This window comes from Aethina tumida, chromosome 7 (genome assembly GCF_024364675.1).
Source record: "Aethina tumida isolate Nest 87 chromosome 7, icAetTumi1.1, whole genome shotgun sequence".
NCBI lineage: Eukaryota > Metazoa > Arthropoda > Insecta > Coleoptera > Nitidulidae > Aethina > Aethina tumida.
In genome coordinates, this window is record NC_065441.1 from 15,329,668 (window position 1) to 15,353,750 (window position 24,083).

General features: G+C 35.3%; 6 protein-coding genes across 6 annotated transcripts; 2 read left to right on the forward strand and 4 right to left on the reverse strand.

The window, feature by feature from the left end:
* Nucleotides 1–20: 20 nt before the first annotated feature.
* Nucleotides 21–1,844, reverse strand: LOC109606972 (cytochrome P450 4C1-like). The gene is made up of 10 exons (XM_049969708.1): nt 1,665–1,844; nt 1,433–1,615; nt 1,314–1,383; nt 1,130–1,259; nt 1,030–1,069; nt 857–969; nt 733–801; nt 516–681; nt 288–467; nt 21–234 (listed from the first exon to the last, which is right to left on the reverse strand). The coding sequence occupies exons 1-10, from the start codon at nt 1,702–1,704 to the stop codon at nt 74–76; spliced, it is 1,152 nt and encodes a 383-aa protein (XP_049825665.1). The 5' UTR covers nt 1,705–1,844; the 3' UTR covers nt 21–73.
* An 879-nt stretch (nt 1,845–2,723) lies between these two features.
* Nucleotides 2,724–10,689, forward strand: LOC109602761 (cuticle protein 63). The gene is made up of 3 exons (XM_049970100.1): nt 2,724–2,967; nt 3,036–3,110; nt 10,069–10,689. Exons 1-3 carry the CDS (start codon nt 2,920–2,922, stop codon nt 10,642–10,644), a joined length of 699 nt encoding a protein of 232 aa, XP_049826057.1. The 5' UTR covers nt 2,724–2,919; the 3' UTR covers nt 10,645–10,689.
* On the reverse strand, nt 5,045–6,208 carry LOC109607279 (cuticle protein 16.5-like). Its single transcript, XM_020023786.2, has 2 exons — nt 6,066–6,208; nt 5,045–5,932 (listed from the first exon to the last, which is right to left on the reverse strand). The coding sequence occupies exons 1-2, from the start codon at nt 6,075–6,077 to the stop codon at nt 5,117–5,119; spliced, it is 828 nt and encodes a 275-aa protein (XP_019879345.1). The 5' UTR covers nt 6,078–6,208; the 3' UTR covers nt 5,045–5,116.
* A 726-nt stretch (nt 10,690–11,415) lies between the features above and the next one.
* On the reverse strand, nt 11,416–14,472 carry LOC109602781 (uncharacterized). Its single transcript, XM_020019221.2, has 9 exons — nt 14,335–14,472; nt 13,971–14,284; nt 13,712–13,924; nt 13,310–13,654; nt 12,924–13,258; nt 12,725–12,800; nt 12,459–12,668; nt 12,065–12,405; nt 11,416–12,013 (listed from the first exon to the last, which is right to left on the reverse strand). The coding sequence occupies exons 1-9, from the start codon at nt 14,370–14,372 to the stop codon at nt 11,486–11,488; spliced, it is 2,400 nt and encodes a 799-aa protein (XP_019874780.2). The 5' UTR covers nt 14,373–14,472; the 3' UTR covers nt 11,416–11,485.
* Nucleotides 14,473–17,634: 3,162 nt separating this feature from the next.
* LOC109602782 (calphotin) lies at nt 17,635–20,154 on the forward strand. The gene is made up of 2 exons (XM_020019222.2): nt 17,635–17,704; nt 18,199–20,154. The coding sequence occupies exons 1-2, from the start codon at nt 17,690–17,692 to the stop codon at nt 19,966–19,968; spliced, it is 1,785 nt and encodes a 594-aa protein (XP_019874781.1). The 5' UTR covers nt 17,635–17,689; the 3' UTR covers nt 19,969–20,154.
* An 894-nt stretch (nt 20,155–21,048) lies between these two features.
* LOC109602760 (histone-lysine N-methyltransferase set1-like) lies at nt 21,049–23,706 on the reverse strand. Its single transcript, XM_020019195.2, has 2 exons — nt 22,627–23,706; nt 21,049–22,245 (listed from the first exon to the last, which is right to left on the reverse strand). Exons 1-2 carry the CDS (start codon nt 23,704–23,706, stop codon nt 21,049–21,051), a joined length of 2,277 nt encoding a protein of 758 aa, XP_019874754.2.
* Nucleotides 23,707–24,083: the final 377 nt, after the last annotated feature.

The following is a 24,083-nucleotide window of genomic DNA, read 5'->3' on the forward strand; positions in this document are numbered from 1 at the left end:
TTTAAAAAAATATGCTGATATGACCAGAAATATTTATTAAATAAATTTACAAGTACCATTTATTATTAATAAATTATCTGAAACTAAAACTACAGTCAACAGGATGAGCCACGTTCATCACAACACTAGACTCAAATTTAAACTCTTCTATCGATTTGTGTTTAGTTGAAATTCTAAAGTTTCTCACAATATTTGCTATAGTCATTTTCATAACCATCATTGCATATTTTTGACCTAAAATTACCGATGGGTGCATAACATTAATTAGTTTCACTTATATTTCTCACCGATGCAGTTTCTTGGACCACCAGAAAAAGGTACGAAACTGTATTGGGGCCTTTTTGCGACCTCTTCGGGTAGGAATCTATCCGGATCGTATTTCAGGGGATCCGGATAAATTTCCGGGTTTCTGTGCAAACTCAATATGTTTATAATTATTTCTGTGTTTTCTGGGATGACTATTTCACCTGCGAAAGAATGTTACAAATGTGAAATGATTGATTGTTAGATGTTACCTAAATTTATTTCGGCAGTTGTGTGTCGTCCAAGTAATGGAATAACAGGAATTAATCTTAAAGCTTCATTTATAACCATTTCAGTGTATTTTAAATGAACTAGAGTATTACAATCTATTGTTCTATCCTCTCCAACAACCTCCATAACTTCTTTGTAAACATTTTCCTAAAATAAAAATAAACATGTATAGTGAGCATTAAAAAAAGTAGTTTTTACTTGTATTTTAGGATTCATAGCCAACAGTAAACACGTATATGACATAGTATAAGCAGTTGTATCTGTGGCCTAAAACAACATTTTTAATTGGCTATATATGTGTATTTATTATTAATTTTGTTACTGCTGCAGCGAACAGAAGCATTTCGCTTCGGATATATTCATCATTTAGGTTCTCCTTTGTATAATTTTGCAGCAATAAATCAAGAACGGGCAATTTATTTTTGTTAAATACATCTAAAATATACATACATATATGATAAATATTTAATCGATTTTAAAAGTTGATTAACTTACATTTGTTTTCATTTAACAGTATTCTTTTCTTATCGATAATCTAAAATAAAATTGGTAAGAAATGAAATTTGAAAATAAAAATGTTAATAACAATATTTACATTTTGAATGAAGTCATTCATATATTCAAGAAAGTTTCTAATGATTTTAGATTTTGAAAAGAAATTGTTGAACATGAACTCATTCATTTCTAATGGATTCAGTGCTCGAGACATCACTAATTTTTGCCCTCTAGAATATAATGTTATTAATAAAATATTTATATGAAACTATATACAAACGAACTCTGAAATAGCTTCAGCAAATTTTGTCTCATTATTTACTAGAATTGAAGATTCAATTCCCAATGTCGCTTCTAAAAAAATAATGTTAACACTATTAAATAATATAAAGGATACACTTACCACAAAAAGTATCTAATGTGTATTGTTTAAACAAATCAAACATACTATTCTCTTTGAAATTCAATTTTCCTAATATTCTTGTTAAAATACAAGTTTTTTCATATATTACATCGAGAAACGAATTCAATATCTCCTGATTAAAACTCTTGGAAATTAATTTTCTATTTTTCTTCCATTTTGGAACTAAAATTAATAAATAATATTTGCCTATTTATAATACTATAAGGTTTACCTTCGGTTATTAGCAAACTATCTCTGAAGCCACACTTCATAACGTTATATTGGACGCTTTTTTCTAAAACATTTGGGTGATTGAGCAGAATTTTTAAATCTGCTGGTTTAGAGGTCAGGTAATGTCGGGTTGGTAAGTATACAACGCAAGGATTTCCTACGTTTTTGTTGAAATCTTCAATGGCATGAAGCAAATCTAAAAATAAAAATATTAAATAATTAATGTACACATTCATGGACACTTCTTACTCTTTCCCAGTGCTTGCAAACCATTTCCCACAAAAGGTAGCCACTTTGGTGCAGCAAGTTTATAAAATTTCTCGTATTTTTTTAAGTGCTTCATATGGCTTCGGTAGTACACCCATAGTACAACTATAAATAGGACGAGAAACTCAAACACCATCCTAATACAAACGTATGCTTAGTACAAGTGAATCACATGGAAGGAGAAAATTGTCTCTTTATACGTTTTTATAAATGCTTTTTGTAATTTTTACAAGTAATTAGTTACTATTACTACAACAACAAATTTGCGTATACTCCAAATTACACGTATTTTTAAACTAAAGTAAATTCCACATTTTGTCATATTTTGGATAACTTTAAATATACCTTAAATCAGTGTTATCACAAAATTAAAATGAAATAACATTATTATTAGAAACTTAGATCTCCAGGAAATAATTTAATATAGCAGTTTTTCAAAAAATGTATTGTATATCGATATGTTTGTACCGGATTTAAAAATTATATTACAATAACAATTACAATAACAGTGACGTAATTTTTCATAAATAATCACGTTAGATTAAAAAAAAATGTGTTTATAATTTTATGGTTGTAGGTTGTTGTACATTTGTATAATTGTTCAAAATAAACTTTAATATTATTTAAAAAGTTGGAATAGATTGTGTTTGTTAGACTGTGAAGAATATGGACTGTGGTTTCTTTATACAGCTTTAGTATGTCACACCAGTGATAAATTAGAATTTAATTTAATCAATAAAATGCAATATATTTTCAGATTTTCTTCATTGTGTCCGCGAAGTGTTCATAAAATATTGGTCCATTAAGCTCGACTAAAAGACGGGGTTATTCGGGGTTAAGGAACTGATTTATCGTTGTGTCGTGAGCCGAAAAGTCAGTAAACCATTTGACTGGATCGCATGTTATGCGTTATGGAATCTAATTTATGTATTAATCGATATCGCGGATCAGTATGACACGCGACAGTTCCGGGTTTTTAGTAAACAAGCATGGCTTCCATTGAGGAGAAGTTAAACGTGCTCCAACACAAACTCAAAGTAAGTTTCATTCCATTATTTTCGTTTTTTCTTGTTTATCATTTATTAAATGAGACCACTGATTTCAGGAAACAGATGAAAACTTGTCTGTGTGCATCGTTCTCCTGCAACAATACCTGAGACAGGAACGCAACAAATCTGAGGTAATATCAAAACGTTTTTTTTTTCAATTGCTTATTATATACTTTAATTAGTAACCGTATATTTACAATAATTACAATTATCATGTCTATCACATAGCTAAATAATGGCATAATAACCTAACTACAATCGAGTAAAAAAGTATGCTTTATAAGGACTAGACTCTATATATTATTTTTCTGAATTATGTCAGTCATTGAAACAACAAAAAAAAAAAACAATTAATTTTTCACCACAAACCAAAATGTTCATATCCAAAATTATGACCGTAAGTGGGTAATAGCTCGTTAATCTTGTGCAAACCGTCATCTTTGATCGTCAAAGCGGGAACGTGATGAATAACGCCAACATGATGATGTTCAAGCACATCATGATGACCGTGGTGATGACCATGATGATCATGATGGCCGTGATGACCGTAATGATGGCCATGATGGTCATAATGATGGCCGTGGTGTCCGTCATGATGATGATGATGGTGGTGGTGGTCGTGGTGACCGTGGTGGTCGTAATGATGGTCGTGATGACCGTGATGATCGTGGTGGTCATGGTGACCGTGGTGATGGTGTCCGTGATGATCGTGGTGGCCATAATGGTGATCGTGATGTCCGTGGTGATGATCATGGTGGCCGTGATGATGATCATGATGACCATGGTGGCCGTGATGATGATCGTGATGTCCATGATGATGGTCATGATGGCCATGGTGGTCATGGTGACCATAATGATGGTCGTGGTGGCCGTGATGATGATCGTGGTGGCCGTGATGATGATCATGATGGCCGTGATGATGGTCGTGGTGACCGTGATGATGGTCGTGGTGCCCGTGATGATGGTCGTGGTGTCCATGATGACCATGATGGTGATCATGGTGACCATGATGACTGCTATGATGACCATGGTGCCCATGGTGGCCGTGTCCACTGTTTATATAAACATGATAGTTTGGCGTCGAACCGTATGAATATCCAAACGATTTATGCAATTGTCCGGGTTCAAATAACTTAAATAATTTTTTTACTGTTTTAAGTTTTATCGTTGACGATGATAGAGCCACACAAGCTGCCAAAAGTGTCATGATTACCTGGAAAATTATTAACTTAATTTCACAAACCATTATTTTATATTAAATATTAAATATTTTACAATCTTAATAAAATAAATAAATTGAACAACACTAAACACAATGTAATCACAACACCAAATCACTTACAAATAATTTCATTTTTGTTCACACATTCACTCGGTCGGTTGGACGCACTATATGAAAACTGAACTCAAGTTTTTTGAACCGAACATTTTATATTAATGTGTCTTTTCAAATAATTATAGTTGACATGTACAATAGCAGGAACTATTTCAATCTAATAACATACATTGGAAATTGTTCAATTTCCTTTATTGTTCTATAATATTTGTGCGATAAGAACGGAGAAATTGATCATCTGCTTTTGTTTATGTAATATTATTAAATGGCTATATGTAATATTTGCAAATAGATTTAAATATACTGGTTTATGTATTTTGTAATGGTAGGTGAATGCAACTCAAGCATTCAACTAAATCTATTGTGACATTTTATGTACGTATAAATAATCGAAAAAATATGATACATTTTAAAATACAGTAACCAATTAAAAAATTTTAATGGCGATGACGATGACAAACAATAGTACAGCTGTGGTACTTTCGCTATCGAAATCTTGTATAATCGTGACCACACCTTTTTCCATCGCGATACATATCAAACACACTCGTGAACTGGTTCTCTTATTATTCGAGCAATTGCGAATTTCATGTACTGGAATTACTAATCAGTCTTGTCGATTACTTTAGCAATTTTCTCATTTGGTAGGAAATTGAATCTTGAATTAATTAACGACCTCGGATTTCCAAGATTTTTCGAACTATTAACGCAATAAAAAGCATTTTGTTAAAATATAAATATATTTAAATACTGTTTATATGGTTTTTACAAAACAATAAATATCACAGCCTCTCAAAACGTTTACCATTGTTTCAAACCCAAATCGGCGGAGTATCCGTGTCCGTATCCGTGTCCGTATCCGTAACCCAAGGATTGGTCAAGGTAGGCTGGGGCAGCTACGACTGGGGCGGCAGCGTAGGATTTTACAATTGGGGCGGCGTAGGACTTAATGATTGGGGCAGACACAACTGGGGCGGCGTAAGACTTGATGATTGGAGCGGATACAACTGGAGCGGCGTAAGACTTGATGACTGGAGCGGATACAACTGGGGCAGCATAAGATTTGATGATAGGGGCGGACACAAGTGGAGCGGAGTAAGATGCTTCCAAGCCGTGAGAGTAGGCTGGGGCTGGGGCGGCGTAAGAGGCGGAGATGGTCTTGGAGATGATTGGGGCGGAGTAAGATTTAGTCAAGAGTGGGGCAGAGTAAGAGGAGGAAAGTACTGGGGCGGCGTAAGAAGATACGATTGGGGCGGCGTAAGACTTGGCTACAATTGGGGCAGAGTAAGGCTTGATGATCGGTCCTACGGAGTAGGATTTGGCTACGACTGGAGCGGCGGCGTAGGTTTTAAGAAGAGGAGCTTCTTGTACGATGGTTTTGGAGACAATTGGAGCTTCTTGGACGAGGGTCTTGGTGACGATTGGAGCTTCTTGGATGAGGGTCTTGCTCAAAACTGGGGCGGAGTAGGAGAGGTCGCTGCCCAAGGAAAGACCGTGTCCGTATTCTAGGGAGCTGGAAAGTCCGTGATCTCCATAACCGTAGCTGAGGTCCAATAAACCACGTTTTTCCTTCTTCTCAGCGGAAGAAGCTACAGCTACCAAAGCTACAAGGCACACCTGAAATAATTTAAAGATTTAATTAAAATAAATGAATATAAATTTTTAACAATCACGTCGAAAATTTTAGATTTTCCGGAGATAGAGTAAAATCAAATAGAAGAAATTAATTAATTTTCAGTGTTGCACTCACCAAGAATTTCATGTTGTTGATTTAAGAATTGACTTGATCCTCACCACAGGAAGAACCAAACTGATAACAAACCAAATCCCCAGTTGGGTATATATAGAAGTGAAAAAATTGGGAGGGTGTCCACCTGTTGGAATGAAACAAATATAAATCTAGATCATAAATGTGTCGAATTTTTTTTTATTACACCGCACCAAGGTCTTCATTTCACAACTGATTAACAGCTTAACCACTTAGGATTCGAGTGTTACGCATGCTGAATATGAGACGGTACCAAATGGTGAATGCTCGCATTATCTACTCTAGTTTTAATATGGGTATGTCAATTGTTGAAACGTGACAAAAAGTCGAGGGCTTCACACAATTGTAAATTTTATTAATAGGCTAATAAAGATTTTTTTCAAAGAAATTTAAAAGTTTTTCTAGAGATCGCACATAAATCTGAGTTAATCTGGTGCACTAGACTTTTTTAGACACGTTTTAACAATTGGCGTGCCCATATTAAAAACCATAATGCGAGCATTCTCTATTTGGTACCATGGTATAAAACAATTGAAATTGTTTGGTTATTTCATTGTGGTGCTGAAAATTTCTTGATGCTGGATGTATTGTTTGTGCATAAATTGCATTTAATATATGCAATTTGCACAAGAGTTTTGTGTCTTAAATGGAAGTATGCTTAAATTTATAATCGGTGGAAAATTGCCCCATAATTTACCTAAAAAGATTTATGTAAGATATTCTAATGGCTATAATTTTCTTATGTGTTTCTTATTTTTTTTTTTCGATGTCAAATTTCAAAATATTTTAATTTTAGTTGTGCGTGTAAATGTGTACAAACTAGTTTATTACTTGTGTTAGCAATAAAATGGAATAAATAATAAACTTTATTAACGAGCGTCACCATAAATGAACATCCCGTCTTCAACATTTATAATTACAGTCTTATAATGAGCGGTGAACGTATAGTTTTAATTATTATTATATAAAAATAAATTTATTATGTGAAGGGCACATTCGATGAAGTCCCAAGATAGAGGCGAACGTTAGTGAAGAATTGACCCAGATTATCCATTGTGATTTCGAAACGCCTTGAGAGGAAATCGATTTTAAAATCTATTTTAAATTAAATATACTATTGCAGAAATTAATAAGTTTTGATTGTTGTTTTCTATGTATAATATGAATGAAACCTAGTGGGTTACGCAAATCAATCAATATCAATTTGATTTGTTTGATTGTGATCTATTTAGCCGCAAAATTAATTTTATTATTAAATCACTCTTATTCTCTAACAGTTTCTTTATGTCTCTTTTGTTTTCTTTATTTAAATACGTTTAAACTATACTTTACTAACAATTAATAAAAAATGGTTAGAACATTTTCAATCCTTTGTTTCTTTTTTATTTTTTCATGCGTAGATATTATGTAATATTTTATTTACTAATTATCTAATATTTATTAGTTAACACCGAATTGTATTATGGTAATTAAGAAGAAGGTTCCATTAAACATCTGTCAAGTGTAGAAATATTTTAAATTTAAAATTTCTATGTAAACACTGACCGTGTACTAAATAAAGACCTCGGAATTTCTCAAAAAAAGAAAATATTTCATTCTCCAACTTATTATTAAACTGTGTAAACCAAATAACTATTACAAAACGAATTTTACAATCAACGAAACGAATTCATTGCCAACTTTTTCCCTTTTTTAAGACCTTAGCACACACCATAATTACCTAAATTTAATACTGATCTTGAAATATCCATTAATCTATGAAAAATGCGTTGTGTACAATTATAATTAAACGTGAACATCCGGCGATTCGGTGAGGTTGCAAAACTGCTCCAATAACACAAACAGCCAATGAATCACCTGAATATTAGAATGTAGACTTGTGCAATTTGAACACAAGTTTTTTTTCTTTGATTTATGCGTGACCTCTAGAAAAACCTCTTAAATTTGTATGAAAAAATCTTTATTATCCTGTTAATAAAATTTACAAACTACACTACCACCATTTTTTAGAATTGTATGTCAAAGGAAAGGCGTTGTACCCAATTGGAGAGTTGTAAACCAAGGGTGTTCCTAATGGTGGCATCGAATAAGCGATAGGAAACTGTGGAAAAAACAATCTGGGAACGTTATAGACACCTGGAATAAATGTCTGGCTGAAAGGTCCAGAAACAGGTAGTAAAGTGTAATGGTATCTTGTTGGTTCCACCAGAAGATTCCACGTTTCTCTTTCTTTGGATCAGCATTTGCTCAGGCAACAACAATCAAAATGATATGTAAAAAATAGTTAATACAAGGATATTTAAATTATTTATTAAGTCTTCCCAACTATTTCATTTTGGTGCTATGTTTGGGCTTTCTTAGAATGTTAAGGTTTTTGATTTGTTAGTTATTTATAGAGAGAAAAACTAAATTAATTAAATTTGTATGAAAAAATCTTTATTTTCCTATTAATAAAATTTACAAACGTACACTATTACCATTTTTTAAAATTGTATGTCAAAGGAAAGGCGTTGTACCCAATTGGAGCATTGTAAACCAAAGGTGTTCCAAATGGTGGCACGGAATAAGCGACAGGAAACCGTGGGGAAAACAATCTGGGATCGTTGTAGAAACCTGGAATAAATGTTCTGGTGAAAGGTCTAGAAACAGGTAGCAAAGTCCTTTGTATTGGTACAGGATTTACAAGTTGTCCTAAGGCAACTTCCGCCGCATCCGTTATAATTGCATCGTCAAAATCTTGGTTGCCCCAGAAGATTCCACGTTTCTGTTTCTTTGGATCAGCACTTGCTGAAGCAACAACAATCAAAATGATCTGTAAAATAATACATACAATTAATACAACTATTTATGTTAAAACTATTTATCAAACCTTACCAAGTACTTCATTTTGGTGCTATGTTTTGGTTTTCTTCGAATGTCAACATTTTTGATTTGTTACCTATTTATAGTGATTGAATATGGTGGTAGGAAGAGAAATTGCAGAAAAAATAGAAAATTTTCTTGTTGCATTTGTGTCGAAATTTTGATTTTACGATTGTTTTTTACGACTTATCACGAATTTGCCCGCAAAACAATGAACGGTGCAACAAGTGTTCCAAAAAAGAATTACACCAATTGAATATTAATCGGTGTCAATGAGCAATAATCGAATTTCGTGTTGTTTTTAAAGTTCCAAGAAAGGTGATGTTCCAAAATATAAATTTACATATGTACGATCGACAATTAAAAAGATGTAAGCAACATTTGACCTAAATATTTTGAATGTAAATTGAACAAGTTGAAAATCTGGGCGATCAGGAAGCCGAACGCAAACGAAATAAATTTTAATCTTCACACATGTAACGGCCACACGAAAACGGCGCAATAATATTATCCAAGTCCTCGCAATCTTATGTAAAATCTCAAAGAATTAGATCACATTGGCATTTTCATCTCGGCGCGTACCGCTAAAATATCGCCGCTGAAACTGGTAACTGAGAAAAAAATAACGATCTGAAAAAATCAGGACGTGTTCCTACCACTGTTCGAAATGGCCGATGAATGTATATAAACAATCAGTTGGCTCGTTACGGACATTATTATTTCAGTGGTTGTTTTCAGTGAACGAAGATGAAGCACATGGTAAGAAGTTTTTATTGGCAACAGTGAAACAGTGTGTGAATAAAGTGAACAATCATTTTACGAGGATCAGGATGTTTATGCAGTGATTAAACACAATTTTTTACTTTATGAAGCATCAACGAACTTTGAATTTTAATTTATCAAAGTATCAAAAAAATTTTTCAATTTTTATGGTTAATCAGCTTATTTTTATGTAATATTCTTTGCTATAAATATCATTATAAATTTACTTTTGGAAACTTTTTATATCTAGATAATTTGATGTTGTTCTTTTACCAACTTTTACAGTTTTTATTAAATATTTATAAAACACCCTGATCCAATTTTACATAAACAAAAACTTTTGACTGTTACTTTCTTCAAGATCGTTTTGGCTGCCCTCTTGGCGTTGGCATCGTCCGAAACGAAACAGAAACGCGGTCTCCTGGGCCTGGGATCACTAGGAGGTCTGGAACACGGACCTCTTCTGTCAGCACCTTTGGACCTGTCATTGGGCCACGGACTGGAAGCACCGCTCATCTCAGCTCCGCTGATCAAATCGATTGCCGCTCCAATTTCCTATTCAGCACCTCTGATCACCAAAAGTGTTGGACCGGTTTATTCGGCACCGATTTTGAGCAAGTCCTACGCATCTCCTATTATCTCAGCGCCGCTTTTGAGCAAGTCGTACGCCGCTCCCATCATCTCAGCGCCCATTTTGAGCAAGTCGTACGCCGCACCGTTGATTTCTGCGCCGTTGATCAGCAAATCTTACAGTGCACCGCTGATCTCGGCGCCCCTGCTGACCAAATCGATTGCTCCGATTTCTGCGCCTTTAGTTACCAAATCGATTGCGGCGCCCATTGCGATCGGACATGGAGGTTATGGGTTAGGATTGTCGGGATTATCTTTGGGTCATGGGTTAGGCTTGTCCGGATTGTCTTTGGGTCATGGGTGGTAGACTGTAATTTTAATGTATGATGTGGGATAAGTCGACTAATTTGTATATTTTTTTAATAAATTAATTTTATTGACAATTTGGAATTATTGATTTACATCCTTACTTTATCCATAAAAAAATATATATTATATATTATAATTTAGTTCTAACAAATATAGATTCCAAAATATATAATACAAAGAAATTTATTATTATTATTATATTATTTTATTATTTTAAAATTCTTTTAATTACAACAATTTAAAATAAATAATCTTGTAAAGAGATTTGTAATATTTTTTATTCTCAATTTAAAAATAATAGAATACAAAAAACACCAGATTAAATAAATGAATATTGTTTTTACATTTTATTATCCATTCTGAACAAATTTATTCACAAATTAAATGGCAAAGAAACAATTTCTTGGCCAAATAAATAAATACTTTTTTTACTCAACGAAATATATTTTGAACAAATAAATAATAAATTCATTCAAAATTATGATTGTAAAGAAAGTAAAAGTACTAGAACCTAACAAAACGTTAATCAAAATAATATATAAGATATTCTTTACCTTTATGGGTGTGTTTTACTAAATAGTGAAAGGAAGCATTTTTAATAATATTTCTTTACGTACCTATCTTATGTATGATCACATCTATTACTTCATTTAATAAACTTACATAATATCAATAATTCAATACTTTTTCCAATAGATATATCTATATACAAAAAGCACTGTACACAAATTTATTACAAGAAAACAAAATTTATTACAAGAAAACTCGGTTGAGGAATGAAAAATGAATGTATTTTACACACACAACATAAATTTGAAAAATGAAAAAACCTGCAATCATTACTTCTTCTTGCCTTTTTTCTTCGCTCCACCTTTTGCGCCTTTGGCGCCTTTACCTTTCTTTCCACCCTTGCCCTTTTTGCCATCCTTGGGAATGTCGGCGGGATTGTACTGCGTTTCTATGTTTTTCCCTGGTTTAACCCGCTCGAAGAAGGCAGGACTCTTCTTGGCGGCGGACGGCGAAAACTGGATCTCGAAGCCGTCGGACGAAGTGGAGGTCGACTCCTCGTCCTCGCACACGCAGTCCTGTTTCATTTCCTTGTGTTTTTTAACTTTAAACTGCATGGGAGTGCAGTCCATGTAAACGCTTTCGTTCCTAAATCGAATTTCCTTCGGTTCTTTTAGTGGATTCACCGTGATCAAGTATTCTCCTTGTTTCTTGCTGACCGTTAGAGTTTGTTTCCTTTCTGCCACGAACAAGTCGCTGGATTTTTGATCCATAATGGCTTTCTGACGTTTGTGTTTACGGATTATTTTGGCCACCGTCCTGCCAACGGCTCCGGGTCTAAATCCCCTTCGATCTCTGACCTGTGAACACAATTAATTAGTCTAAGCCACCTTACAAACGTTACAACTTACAGCCAAAGGGTCGTACAAATTCCAAAGCCACCCCATGTGTTTCGGTACTCTGAAGTTCGGGTTCAAACAGTTCTTGTGGCCCAATTTGACGCCCCCATAATAAAATTTCTTCGCCTGCGATTTCTTCCGTTTTGTCCCACGTTCCTCCTCCTCTTGATCCTTTTCGACCTCGTCCACCTTTTTCGCATCCTTGTGTTTTCTTCCGTTGGCTCCCGCCTGATTTTGGTTTTCCGTTACCACCGTCACGTCAACTTTAATTTCTAACTCGTCCGTTTTTTCGGGCTGGAAGGGACATTGCGGGTTGCCGCAAACCGTATCAGGTCCGCATGGCACATCACAAGCTAAAATTATCAGTTATAATCAATAAAAAATTTAATTCTTGTGGTGTTATTACCGTGAATATCCCCAATTTTGTAAGGGCAATCCGGATTTCCGCACGGCGTCTTTTTGGCGAACGGACAATCCGGATTGTCGCACTGACGTTGATCGTTGCAAGTCCGACCGTCTTCGGGTTCCGGTTTTTCTTTAGGAGGTTCACTTGGACATGGAGTTTTTTCTGCATACGGACAATCGGGATTGTCGCAAACATCTGTTTCTTTTTGTTCTGCAATTTGATCAGTACTGAACTGTAAATTTAAGTTCTTTACCTAATAGATTTACCATCTGAAGGACACTTTAGATCCTTAACCTTATTTGGAGATTTGCAGGATGAATCACCTCCACCTTTTGTCTGAAACTGAAAATTTATAATCTATAAGAGTTGCTCAAGATTTACTCATGTTCTACGAAATAAAAGAGCTGTCAGTTTATTTTAATTTATTGCATTGTGTTATTGATCTTTGATTTTCTATAATCTAACCTTGTTGTAAGGACAATCTGGAATACTGCAAACTTGTGACAACTTATTATCGCCACCTGATTTCTTAGGAGCAAAGGGACAGTCTGGATTATCACAATAATTAGACTTTTTTGTAGGATTCGGATTAAAAGGACAATCCGGATTTCCGCAATAATCATCATCATTCTGTGCGAGGTTCGGATTAAATGGACAATCCGGATTACCACAATAACCGTCATCGTTTTGCACATTGTCAGGGTTAAATGGGCAATCGATGTTACCACAAAACTCTTCACTTTTCATTTGTTTGTTCTTTTGAAACGGACAATCTGGGTTGTCACAAACTGCAAACATTCCTGTGAAAAAAACAAGTTTTACTAATAACATTACACAGGTCCACACCAGACCTTTGTAAATATCCGACTCGAGTTTATCTGAAAAGCTGTCTCTAATGCAGGGATTCTGAAAAGGGCAATCGGGATTATCACAAACAGGTTTTGGAGTATCACAGTCAAGGAGATCGAATTGGTAATCGTTATTGGGAGGTGATGTGTCAAGGATGTGGGTGCAAGAGGGACTATCACACGGCCCCTTTTTGATTAGAGCCTGCAACGCCCTCAAATCAGCAGGCAAAAATGGACAATCTGGATTTTTGCATGGTCCTTTGGGTAACGGTTCCGGGCAATCCCAATGGATTGGCGGTAAAGTCGGTCCGATCACCGGACTCTTGCAGTCAACTCTTCCACAATAACCTGTTTTATTTCCTATTATTACTATTGTTAACAAGTAATGAATAATAACAACACGACCTGTATTTTGTGGTGGTATAAGGGGGGCTTGTTTAATGACTTCTTTGTCGACGATCCCCAGTCGGAATTTAGTGTAGGCGCAATCGGGCTGTCCACAGGCGGCTTGTATCTGTCCCTCCTTCCTCACCGTGTTCTTCTGGGCAAACGGACACTCCAACATGCCGCAGTAATTCAGCGGTACAGCTTCAGAGTCTTCACCGGCCACGGGCAAACCTAAACCATCAAACTGAATAAACACCCCAACAATCGGGAGTGGTACCTTTAAATTTCTCAGCGGAAAACGGACAGTCCATATCCATGCACGACGTGATTCCTATCGGCAAGTTCTTTTCCACCCGTTTGTAGAAGCATCGATCTTGGGTCGCTCTCGGCCCTTTGGGACAATATCCCCGTCCGCATGGTCCCATAGCTTTCTTGTACTCCGAGATTATGTGGTCGAATTGATCCAGCACGTCTTTGCAAGCGTTGAATGGTGATGGACACGAATCGTCCAAACCTGTACCGCCGTATAGTCGGAGTGGCTCGTAATCGTTTTTCGATTTTGTCTCGTATACTTGCTTGTATTTCGATATGCTGTTAATGAAGATTATTATTTTTTAAATTAGGCTTAATGGTGTCGTTACCTTTTGTAGAAGCGTCCCCAAATGGATGATTCATCCATTTTCTTGTTATTTATGGGAAAAAAGGCTCGAGACTATGAATTTATTAGAACATTGAAATTTTTGCGGTTTACACAATGACAATTTTGTAGTTTAAATGACATTTCCGAATTTGTTTATGTCAAAGGTATAAATTATATTGTTGGTAACAATTATATTCAGATGGATATAGATTTTCACAATTATTTTGAATGAATGAATGAAAATTTTTTATTATGAAGTGATAACAAGACACGAAAATTTTATACAGGGAATTTCATTTTGGTGGTATATTAGAAGTTTCAGGGGTATGGCACATAAATATCTTTGAAACTTTTAACTTATTATAGTACTGGAAGTCATTACCCTAATTAAAAATATTTTAAATGTTTTATTTGATTATGTAAAAGTTGTTACATGTTACACAGATTGTTACATTTAAAATAAAAATAGGTTAATTAACCTTTTATGTTTCAATTTACCCTGAGATTTATTATTTGTAATTTTAAAAAATTAGTTTTTAAACGTTTTTGAACAATATTATATAGAATCCAAAAAGTACATCTTGAAAGTATTTTAGGTATAAGGCAGTACTCATTTCTTTCAGAATTTTTTGTAGGATCAAGTCTTGGTTACATTTTTCCATTATTTCTGAAACTGTTGAGCTAATTCTTGAAGGTTATTTGAAGGTTCCAGATTTTTTATGTGTCTCCTTAGAATGTCCCAGATGTTCTATCGGATTCATATCGGATTCATATCGGACTGGTCACTCCATAACCTCTAAATTATGCTCTTCAAAAAAATTTTGAACTACTCTGGCACTGTGTGGTCTTACATTATCTTGTTGTAAAGTTCGCCAAGATGTGAAGGGCTGTACGTCGGTTTGAAGTTATACCTTCCCATATCATTACAGATCCTCCTCCAAAAGCTCTTCTCTCAGCAACAGTTGTATTATATACTCTTTGTTGTGCTTCATTTGATCTTAAACAAAACCTGAATTCAACTATAAAGAGAACCTGACTCTATTGGATCATGTTACAGTTAACGAATTCATTAGCGAAGCTTCTTCTCATTCTTGTGTGCTCTAGGTAATTCAGGGATAACAGCTGCACGTCTTGAATGTCAATTGAAGTCTATTATGTACGGTTTGAGTAGATAATTGTGTCCCTGTGGCAATAAAGTGAAGATTTCCTAACTGGGTAGCTGTTCTTGTTTGCTATTGAAGTGACATCTGAACCAAATGTCGATCTTTTCGAGGAGTAGTCAGTCTCTGACGAACAGTATATGGTCTCCTATGACTGATACCAATTTCTCTGCACTGATTCCACAATGTGTGAATAACCGACTGACTTGTTTGGAGCAAGTTTGCCACGTACCTCTTCAATCGACCTTGTTGCAGAAGTGCAAAGGCCTAACAACTTCATCTCGATTGTACAATAGTTCTTTCAAGAGCATCGTTCTTCATGACATAACGATGAAAACGACTGATAAACAATGTTATTCTGAAGCATTCTGATAAATTTCTATTATTTCTACAGATATTAAAAAAATAAAGAAGTTTTTTTGTAACATTAAAATGTACTCTAGTCTGTTGAACTGTTTACATTTTAAATATTGATGCCTCTTTGATTCTGACTAGTTTAGATAGATTTATCCTGGGGTTTATTATTCGTTAACATATTTTAAAAAATTAGCTTGAAAAATTTTTGAACAATGTTTCAAGATTCCAAAAATTGCAATTCCATGAAAGTACTTTAAGAGGTATGGCAGGCAGTACTCATTTTATTCAGAATTTTTCGTACAATTAAAAAATGTAGGCATATTCTGGTTAATTTTATTTATTTCTAAAATACAGTTCTGTTCCATGCCAATAATAATAGTACTAATTTATAATAAATCATTTATAAAAAACTATGGTTCAGCATTGAACCGCAGACAAAAATTAAGCGATAATTATGTCCCTTGGCAAAAGTGGTCCACTTAAGTAACAAATCGCATCCAATTAAAACAAAACAAATCGCCCGAAACCTTGTTTGATTAATGCAATTTTGGTTTAATGAACCCACTTGAATGTTTAGAGGCCAATTCGCGATTACGCACGCATAAATTTCGTTTATGAATGGACTCGATCATTACACACCTCATTTAATGTTTGTAGTTTTCACACCTGCGTTTAAATCATTGCATGTTATTAATTTGTGCACGACCCGTTTATTAATGGATCCATTTAACGCAACCGTTATTTACTTATATGCAATATTGAAGAGCCCATTAAGCACATTTACCATAAATAAGCATTTCGGATAAGACCATTACGGTGTAATTGGTCCAGATTTACAATTAGATACGAGATCCATTTGACAAATTCGCCGTGCCAAGTAAAGATCTCGATAAATAATCGACACGGGCGAAAGTTGTTCTAGAACCTGAAACGTGCGATTTTCCGTAGTTTAGAACCATTATGCAATTGTTACAGTGGTTATTTTTTTTGTCATTTGTGCAAAACATGCATCTGTCTGTTGACCGTAAAAGCATTGAGACACTGGCCACTTTCTATCTAGGTTAAACTGTTTTATTGACAGAACTGCACTCGGATTTGATTCGGAATCTGATCAGGACTGTATTCATTATTCCTTTTTTGTTTTTGACACGAGAATTTTCCAAAATTAATTTGCTATTTTTGTTATAATCGCTTTTGGTATCCTTTCTCCGGCGGTTTTTCTGATACAGTCAATCGACCGGAGAATAACGTAACAATTCCGTAATGTTGGAATGCAAACAATTAACTAATTTAGGTGCAATTTACTGCACAAGTAATCATCGACATTGTAAATAGACGTTTATTTATAACCAGTAAATAGATTCTAAGGAATTTCATTACGTTTTATTTGACACAAAATATTATTATAATAATAATTAAAATAATATTCTTTCTTAGAGAATTATTTTTTCCAGTTTGCCAATAAGTTTTGTGCGCTGAATACAAACGACATCGTTTATAGTTTTCGCCAATATTTTGGAGTAGAAAGTGTAGAATTTTGAAACAGTCGCCGATCGATAAAAGCAAACGATTATTAGTTTTGACGCGGGGTTGACAATTATCCATATTAAGCCTGCAGAATTTGTAACTACTTTCTTCTTCCGATGTCGTCCGCATTAAATATTAATCAGGATGCGACTGCTAATTAATAATCTGCCCTCGTCTATTTGTTTCGTCCGGTATATAAACCAAAAGAAAGTGACTGATTTGTTTTTTTGTTGTTCGTTAAGGGTACTGTGATGGTCGTAGCTAGCTTCTAGATTATTGTTTTGGTTAATTGTCTAAATTATTAGTTAAAACATGATAAAGAACTTGGTAAGTTTATGGTGTAGTGAATGAAAGAAAAGTGTTGTGTCAACAGTGATAATGTGTCCAAAGGGGATGATTATTAGTGACTTGTGCTTGTTTAAAAATAAAAAAGGGGATGAGTACAGTTTTATACAAAAAAGTAGTTAAAATTGTCAATAAACATAACAAAATTATCAAAATATTCAATTACTTCAACCTCTCTAATATTAAATTCTTCCAAAGTTTCTTTCTAGCTTTAAATTATAATAAATAATTTCAATATTTTGAATTACAATGATAATACATATGATTTTAATAATTTCTTCATACTTGAACTTGGTTAAATATAATTAGGTGCACATTAATTATGCAGGCATCTGACCTACAAATCCACACACACATATATTGTTGAAAATAATAAAAACAAATTTATTCATGACATAACTACATGTATTAAATGTACCGTAACTAAATTCCCAATTAAAATTAATATGCTGTTACGAACTAAAGTTTATTTCTAGGTATTCTTGACCATAGTGCTGTCAATAACCAGATCAGTTCTAACGGAAGACCTACAACACCAAAACTATCAGCAAATCGATCCAGTATACGATGATACACAGGAATCCCCAGAAAAAGATCAGGATAAAAGAACAATTTTCTCTCCCACGTACTCCAATTATGGAGTGGCGAAACACATTGGTCTAAGTCCAACTGGCAAGAAACACGTGCTAGGTTACAGTACTGTTGATTTGAAATTCGTGCCGGTAGTCAAACCTATCATAAAACACGGCTACCATTACACCAGGCCAAAAGTCCACTTCAAACATCCGTTGGTGGTAAAACCAATTCGCCCAGTAGTACACGCCACCGCATGGAAACCTTTAAAACCAGTACTGCCAGTTAATGTGCCACCACCAGTACATCATCATCATCACGTGAAACCTGTGGCAGTACCAATACATAAACCAGGTCTTGCAGTTAAACCAACCCTTCTCCTCCAAGGACTTCCAGTAAAACCAGCAGTACCGTTCAGGCCGGTAGTACCAGCCCACGTCGACTTACATCCAGTCGATCATTTGCATACGCATGTAGACCACGTGCATCCAGTAGATCATTTACATTTGGACCACGTACATTTGCAACAAGCCGTACAAGTCGTACCAGCTCCCTCATTGGTGCCTACAGTACAAGCAGTACCTATAGCAGTCGCACCAGCACCAGCTCCAGCTCCAGCTCCACTGTTGCCAGCGTTTAGACCGTCGCCGTTGTTCGAGGTAACTAAGCCGAACTTGGGCGTCCTTCCTCTCGGAGCAACCTTCCAGTCGCCAGTGCTGCACAACGTTCCACAAGCGCCTCAGGTGGTACACCAGCAATTCATCCCTCAACCAATTGCAACTCCTGTTTTACCACAGCCTGTCGCAACTCCAGTTTTGCCACAGCCTGTCGCCACTCCAGTTTTACCACAGCCTGTCGCCACTCCGGTTGTTCCTCAGCACGTGCATCCGGTGTTGCCGCAGCCTGCGTTGGCCAGACCTGTTGTGCAGACTGCTGGTGTTACTTCCGTGGAGTTCCACGGCACTTACCATCCGACGCCCATCAACGGACAGATTCCAGCCAATGTTTTGCCAGCCGTTCCAAATCAAGTACAGAATTATTTCCCTGCTGTAGACGCTGTACATTCCATTTTGCCCACTAACTACCACAATTTCCAATCCCACAACATTCCTCAACAACCCCACGATATTTCCCAAGTGTTCCATCCTCAAGTACCCATACAGCCTCAGCCAGAACAACTGGCGCCTCAAAACTTCTTCCAGCAACAACTTCCCGAAACTGCAACCAATCAATTTGCCCAACAACCACAACAGCAGTTCTTCCAACAGCTGCCGGAGAATACGGCCTCCCAATTTGTCCCCCAGACTGTCCAACCCCTACAACCTGCAAACAATGATGGTTATGTGTACTCTCAGCCACAACAACAGTTGCAGCAGTACCATCAAGAACAACAGCTGCAACAGTATCAACAAGAACAAGACGATGGTTTTACGGGACAAAACATAATCCAACCGGGGCAGACTGACCTACAGTTTCCTTTGCATCTTCCTCAACACACCTTGTTGAACAGTCACCAATATCAGCAGTATCAAGACCAAATTAGCCAACAAACTGAGAATATTTTCAGACCTTCGTTGACTTTGGAACCGCCTTATCACAACAGACGTAATTCCGAGGATGAAGATTCTAAAGAGTTTGACGATGAAGAGCAAGACGAAAAGAAAAAGAAGTAAAGGGCAGGTGTTATTTATTTCTTAGTAGTATTTATACGCTAGTACCTCTATATTACTTTTAAGCTTTAACCTTATTTATTCTTTGTTACGTTGTAAATATTTTGTTGTTCTTGTTTATTCTATGTAAGAATGAAGAGAAAATATTTTTGTAAAAAATGTATCGTTGTTAATAAATCTGTGATTATTGCAAAAGCGAATTTTAATTTCAACGAAATTATTAAACATAATTAGCAAATATTTGACACTTTCCTTCAAATCCGGAATTAACATGCCATTCAAACGAAAGTGCAAAAAGTGAAATTAATATTACTATGGGTTACGCCCGTGAAAATCGTAATATGCATTTAGAATGAATCCAAGGTAATGACCGTTTACAGAAAGGGAAAATTAACTGATCGACATGTGATTGTTATTTATATGCCACACACGCATATTTTCTTTAAATTGCGACAACAAATAGAAATGTCAATAGTTTAAATGAGTTTAAATGCTGGAACGAAAAACGAAAAAAAAAACTGATTTCCGGAATAAAATAATGAGGAAGAATGAGTAAATGCCGCAAATTGCATGCCTTGAAATCAATAATTATTTATTGTATTATAATTGATATTTTTTATTGACGAAATGCAACTATTTGCTTTGGTAGAAATATTGAAAATATGTATCATAATTATTTTTTTATTTGATATAAATCCTATAATATATTCTTCATCAGAAAATAAAATTAATTCATTCAATTGTTTTTTCGATAACATAAAGTACTTCGCACCTACGTTTATAATTTAGTGATTAGTTATTACTACTTAATGTGTAATTATTTACTACATTCAACAGTTTAATAATGTCTAATTAATAAAACAATTGTTTTCTTTACTTTGTTTTTACCTTGAATACTCATTAGCACATCATTATAATTAATAAAACACCAAATCATTTTGCAAACATTTATTATAAGCATGAGCAAGCGCAACATATTATTTAAACTCTTCAAATGTAACAATAAAAACTTATTGAATAATATAACAATGTCTAAAACTCTAAGCAATAATTTAAAACATCAATAAATATAAAACAGTATAACTAATATGATTGTGTAATATTTTGCTTGACTCTTATAATCATCTTCTTCGTGCCTGATTCTTTGTTAATAATTTTAGCATTTTTTGACAAATCGTCGTCTTTGACATCCATATATTCTTTGGATTCTAATTTTGCATAGTCCATAGGCTCCGGTTCAGGTATTTCATAATTATATTCCTCAGAATATCGATCAGGAACGTACCAATCTTTTTTCTCCTTTTTGGACTCAGCAAAATCCAAATAACGTCTCACTCGAATTTTGCCGCTCGTTTGATATTTCACCGGAGTTTTCGAATACTTTTTTTGACTCCCACTGTATTCTATTTCAATTGGCACCACAAAAGGTTTGTTGGATTTTTGTAGTTCGTTCAATCCATCAAAATTCAATATTCCTGAGAAAACAGGCTGAACTACCACCGTTTTCCGCTTGGTCTCTTCGGTTTGTGTTCTATTCCTTTGCGGCTGGGATGTTGGTGGCCTTCTTGAGGAGCTTTTGTAATTTCTACTAAACTTTTCTAATTGTTTTATGATGCTAGATTTAGTTGGTTTGGGTTCTGTTCTGTTTTGTGGTTTTCTTCTTTTATTGCAATCATTACCTTCAAGTCTTGGTTGACGATCTTGGTTTCTATTCATTTGTTTATTTCTTGAGACGCTTTCTTTAAAATGCTCACCAATAAACTTCTCTAAATCCCTCAAACTTACTTCAAAATTAACCTTCTCCTTTTTTTGTTCTACTGTCCGAGTGCTTTCTCTGTCGTCATCTTTCCCTTCATTATTTTCCTGCTCTTTCTCTTTCTGGTTCTCTCTATCTATAACATCTTGAATATGATTGACAACATTCATTTTTACTACAATTTTTTTGTCATCATCCTTGTCGTCATTGCGAATATCTTCTTTTTCTTGAGAATTTTGTCCTATATATTCTACAGCAAAATTTTCATCTGGATTGTTATATTTAACTGGTTGCTTGTATTCATATTTGCCACTTTTTCCTCCCGTACCTTTAACTTCAATCATTTCAACTTCATCTAATTCTTCGTTATTTCTGAATTTATCACTTTCGCCTCCTTTGCCATAATTGTATTGACTATTATAATCTTCATGATCTTGTCCTCCATAATCTCTATAGGGTTCATTTAAATATTCTACAGTATCTACTTCGTCATTACCAATTTCTTTATATTGGCTAGGTTTTTCCTGTTGAGGTTGTGGTTGAGATGGTTTTTCTGTGTGTTGATAATTATTATAATAATTGGGCAAAAACAAATATGGATTTTCGTAGTAATCTTTAATATCCTCGTTGTCTTTGGACTGTACGTTTTCAGCTTTGGTGACCGTAGCTGTTCCATCTTTGTGATTGTAATCGTTAATTACATATATTTCTCCAAGTTGTTTATTATTTTTTTGATTTTGTTCATCTTCATCTTCTTCCAAAATGGGAAATTCGGCGTTAATATACAAAGGAGCATTCTGTTCCACATTTTCTTTCTCTAAATTTTCTGTTTCATAATCTGGAACAGTTATTTCGAAAGGTTCGTTGTATGTTTTATAATTTTGACTTAAAAGTTCCGGATTTACTTTCCGTCGTTTCTCCTCAGCATCTTTCGCGAACTTCTGACCATAATAATCCAAAACGTGTTCGCTTACAGATTTGCCACTCTCTTTTAAATTCTTATTGGTATAATAATTATTATATAATGGTTTCTCCAAATAATACGGTTGTTCATAATAATCGTCAGCACTTCTAACATGATTGTGCTTTAAACCATCATCAGAAGACGCTGCGAAATTTCCTTGATAGTCTGGTCCAGGTGGCGACAGAAATTTGTATCCGTTCTCGACACTAAAAGGACTATTCTCCCAAAAATTATCAAACTCCTGTTTAAACTTCTCCCTCGAGTGTTCTTTGTCTATTAATTGTAGGTGCACGTCACGTTTCCTATCGGTTTCGTCCTCATTGGAATAATCCGGGAACTCGATTTGGATTCGTTCGGGTTGATCCTGGTAGTCTTGTTGCTCGTTTTGTTCTTCATAATCAACGTACGGTTGGGGTAATTTTGGAGGTGGTTTTTTAGGTGGAGGAGGTGGTGGAGGAGGTGGTGGAGGAGGGGCAGGAGCAGGTTTTGGTGCGGGACGAGGTGGTGGTGGAGGTGGTGCTGGTTTTGCAGGTGCTGGGGGAGCTGGTGGAGCAGGGGGTGCAGGGGGTGCAGGGGGTGCTGGTGGCGCTGGTGGCGGCGGAGTTTGAAGGTTCCTATTCCAATTAAAGTTGATGCTAAAAGTTTTTCTTACGTTTTCCGTTAATAGAGGGGGAGGAGTGATGACTGGAGGAAGTGGAGGTCTAGGTGGCGGTGGTCTAGGAGCTGGTGGTGGTGGTTTGGCTGGAGGTGCTCTAGGAACAGGTGGTGGAGGCGGTGGAGGAGGAGGTGGTTGTGTTGGTGGTGGTGGTGGAGGGGGAGGAGGTATCGCGGTCGGTCTTTTTTGGACATCGTAGCCGAAAACGTCTGCGACATTTCTTAAAATATTGTCTATGTTCCTTTTGTCCCTGTCTTGGTCATTCTCGTTTAAACTTGTAATTTCACTGTTGCTAGTTTCTTGACATAACACTGGCACGACACCGTAGAACAACAGTAACGCACAGATATAGTTTTTCATAAACATTGTCCCATAACTTTGGTCTTTGTTGTTGATGTTGTTTCTTCGAATGCATAAATTAAACTGACTTCCCCCAAAGAAACAATTTCACTTGTTGCTTTGCCGTTCCGGTAGAGGGAAGATGTTTTTTGCGAGTGACTTTATGGATTTGAGATAATATTACGTTTTTTCGCGAAAGTGTATAATGAAGTTATGTAAAACTATTATCTGACTCAGTGGCTCTTCACGCACCAACGGCATGTCTCTTTCTTTTTTACTTCGTTTCCATTTTTCACAAAACTAATGAGATAATGCATGTTAATCCAACTGTTTGTTAAGTATATCAGTCGACCGCAAAATATTTCTTTTTATAACCAATAATAAAACGGTATGTATTTGTAACT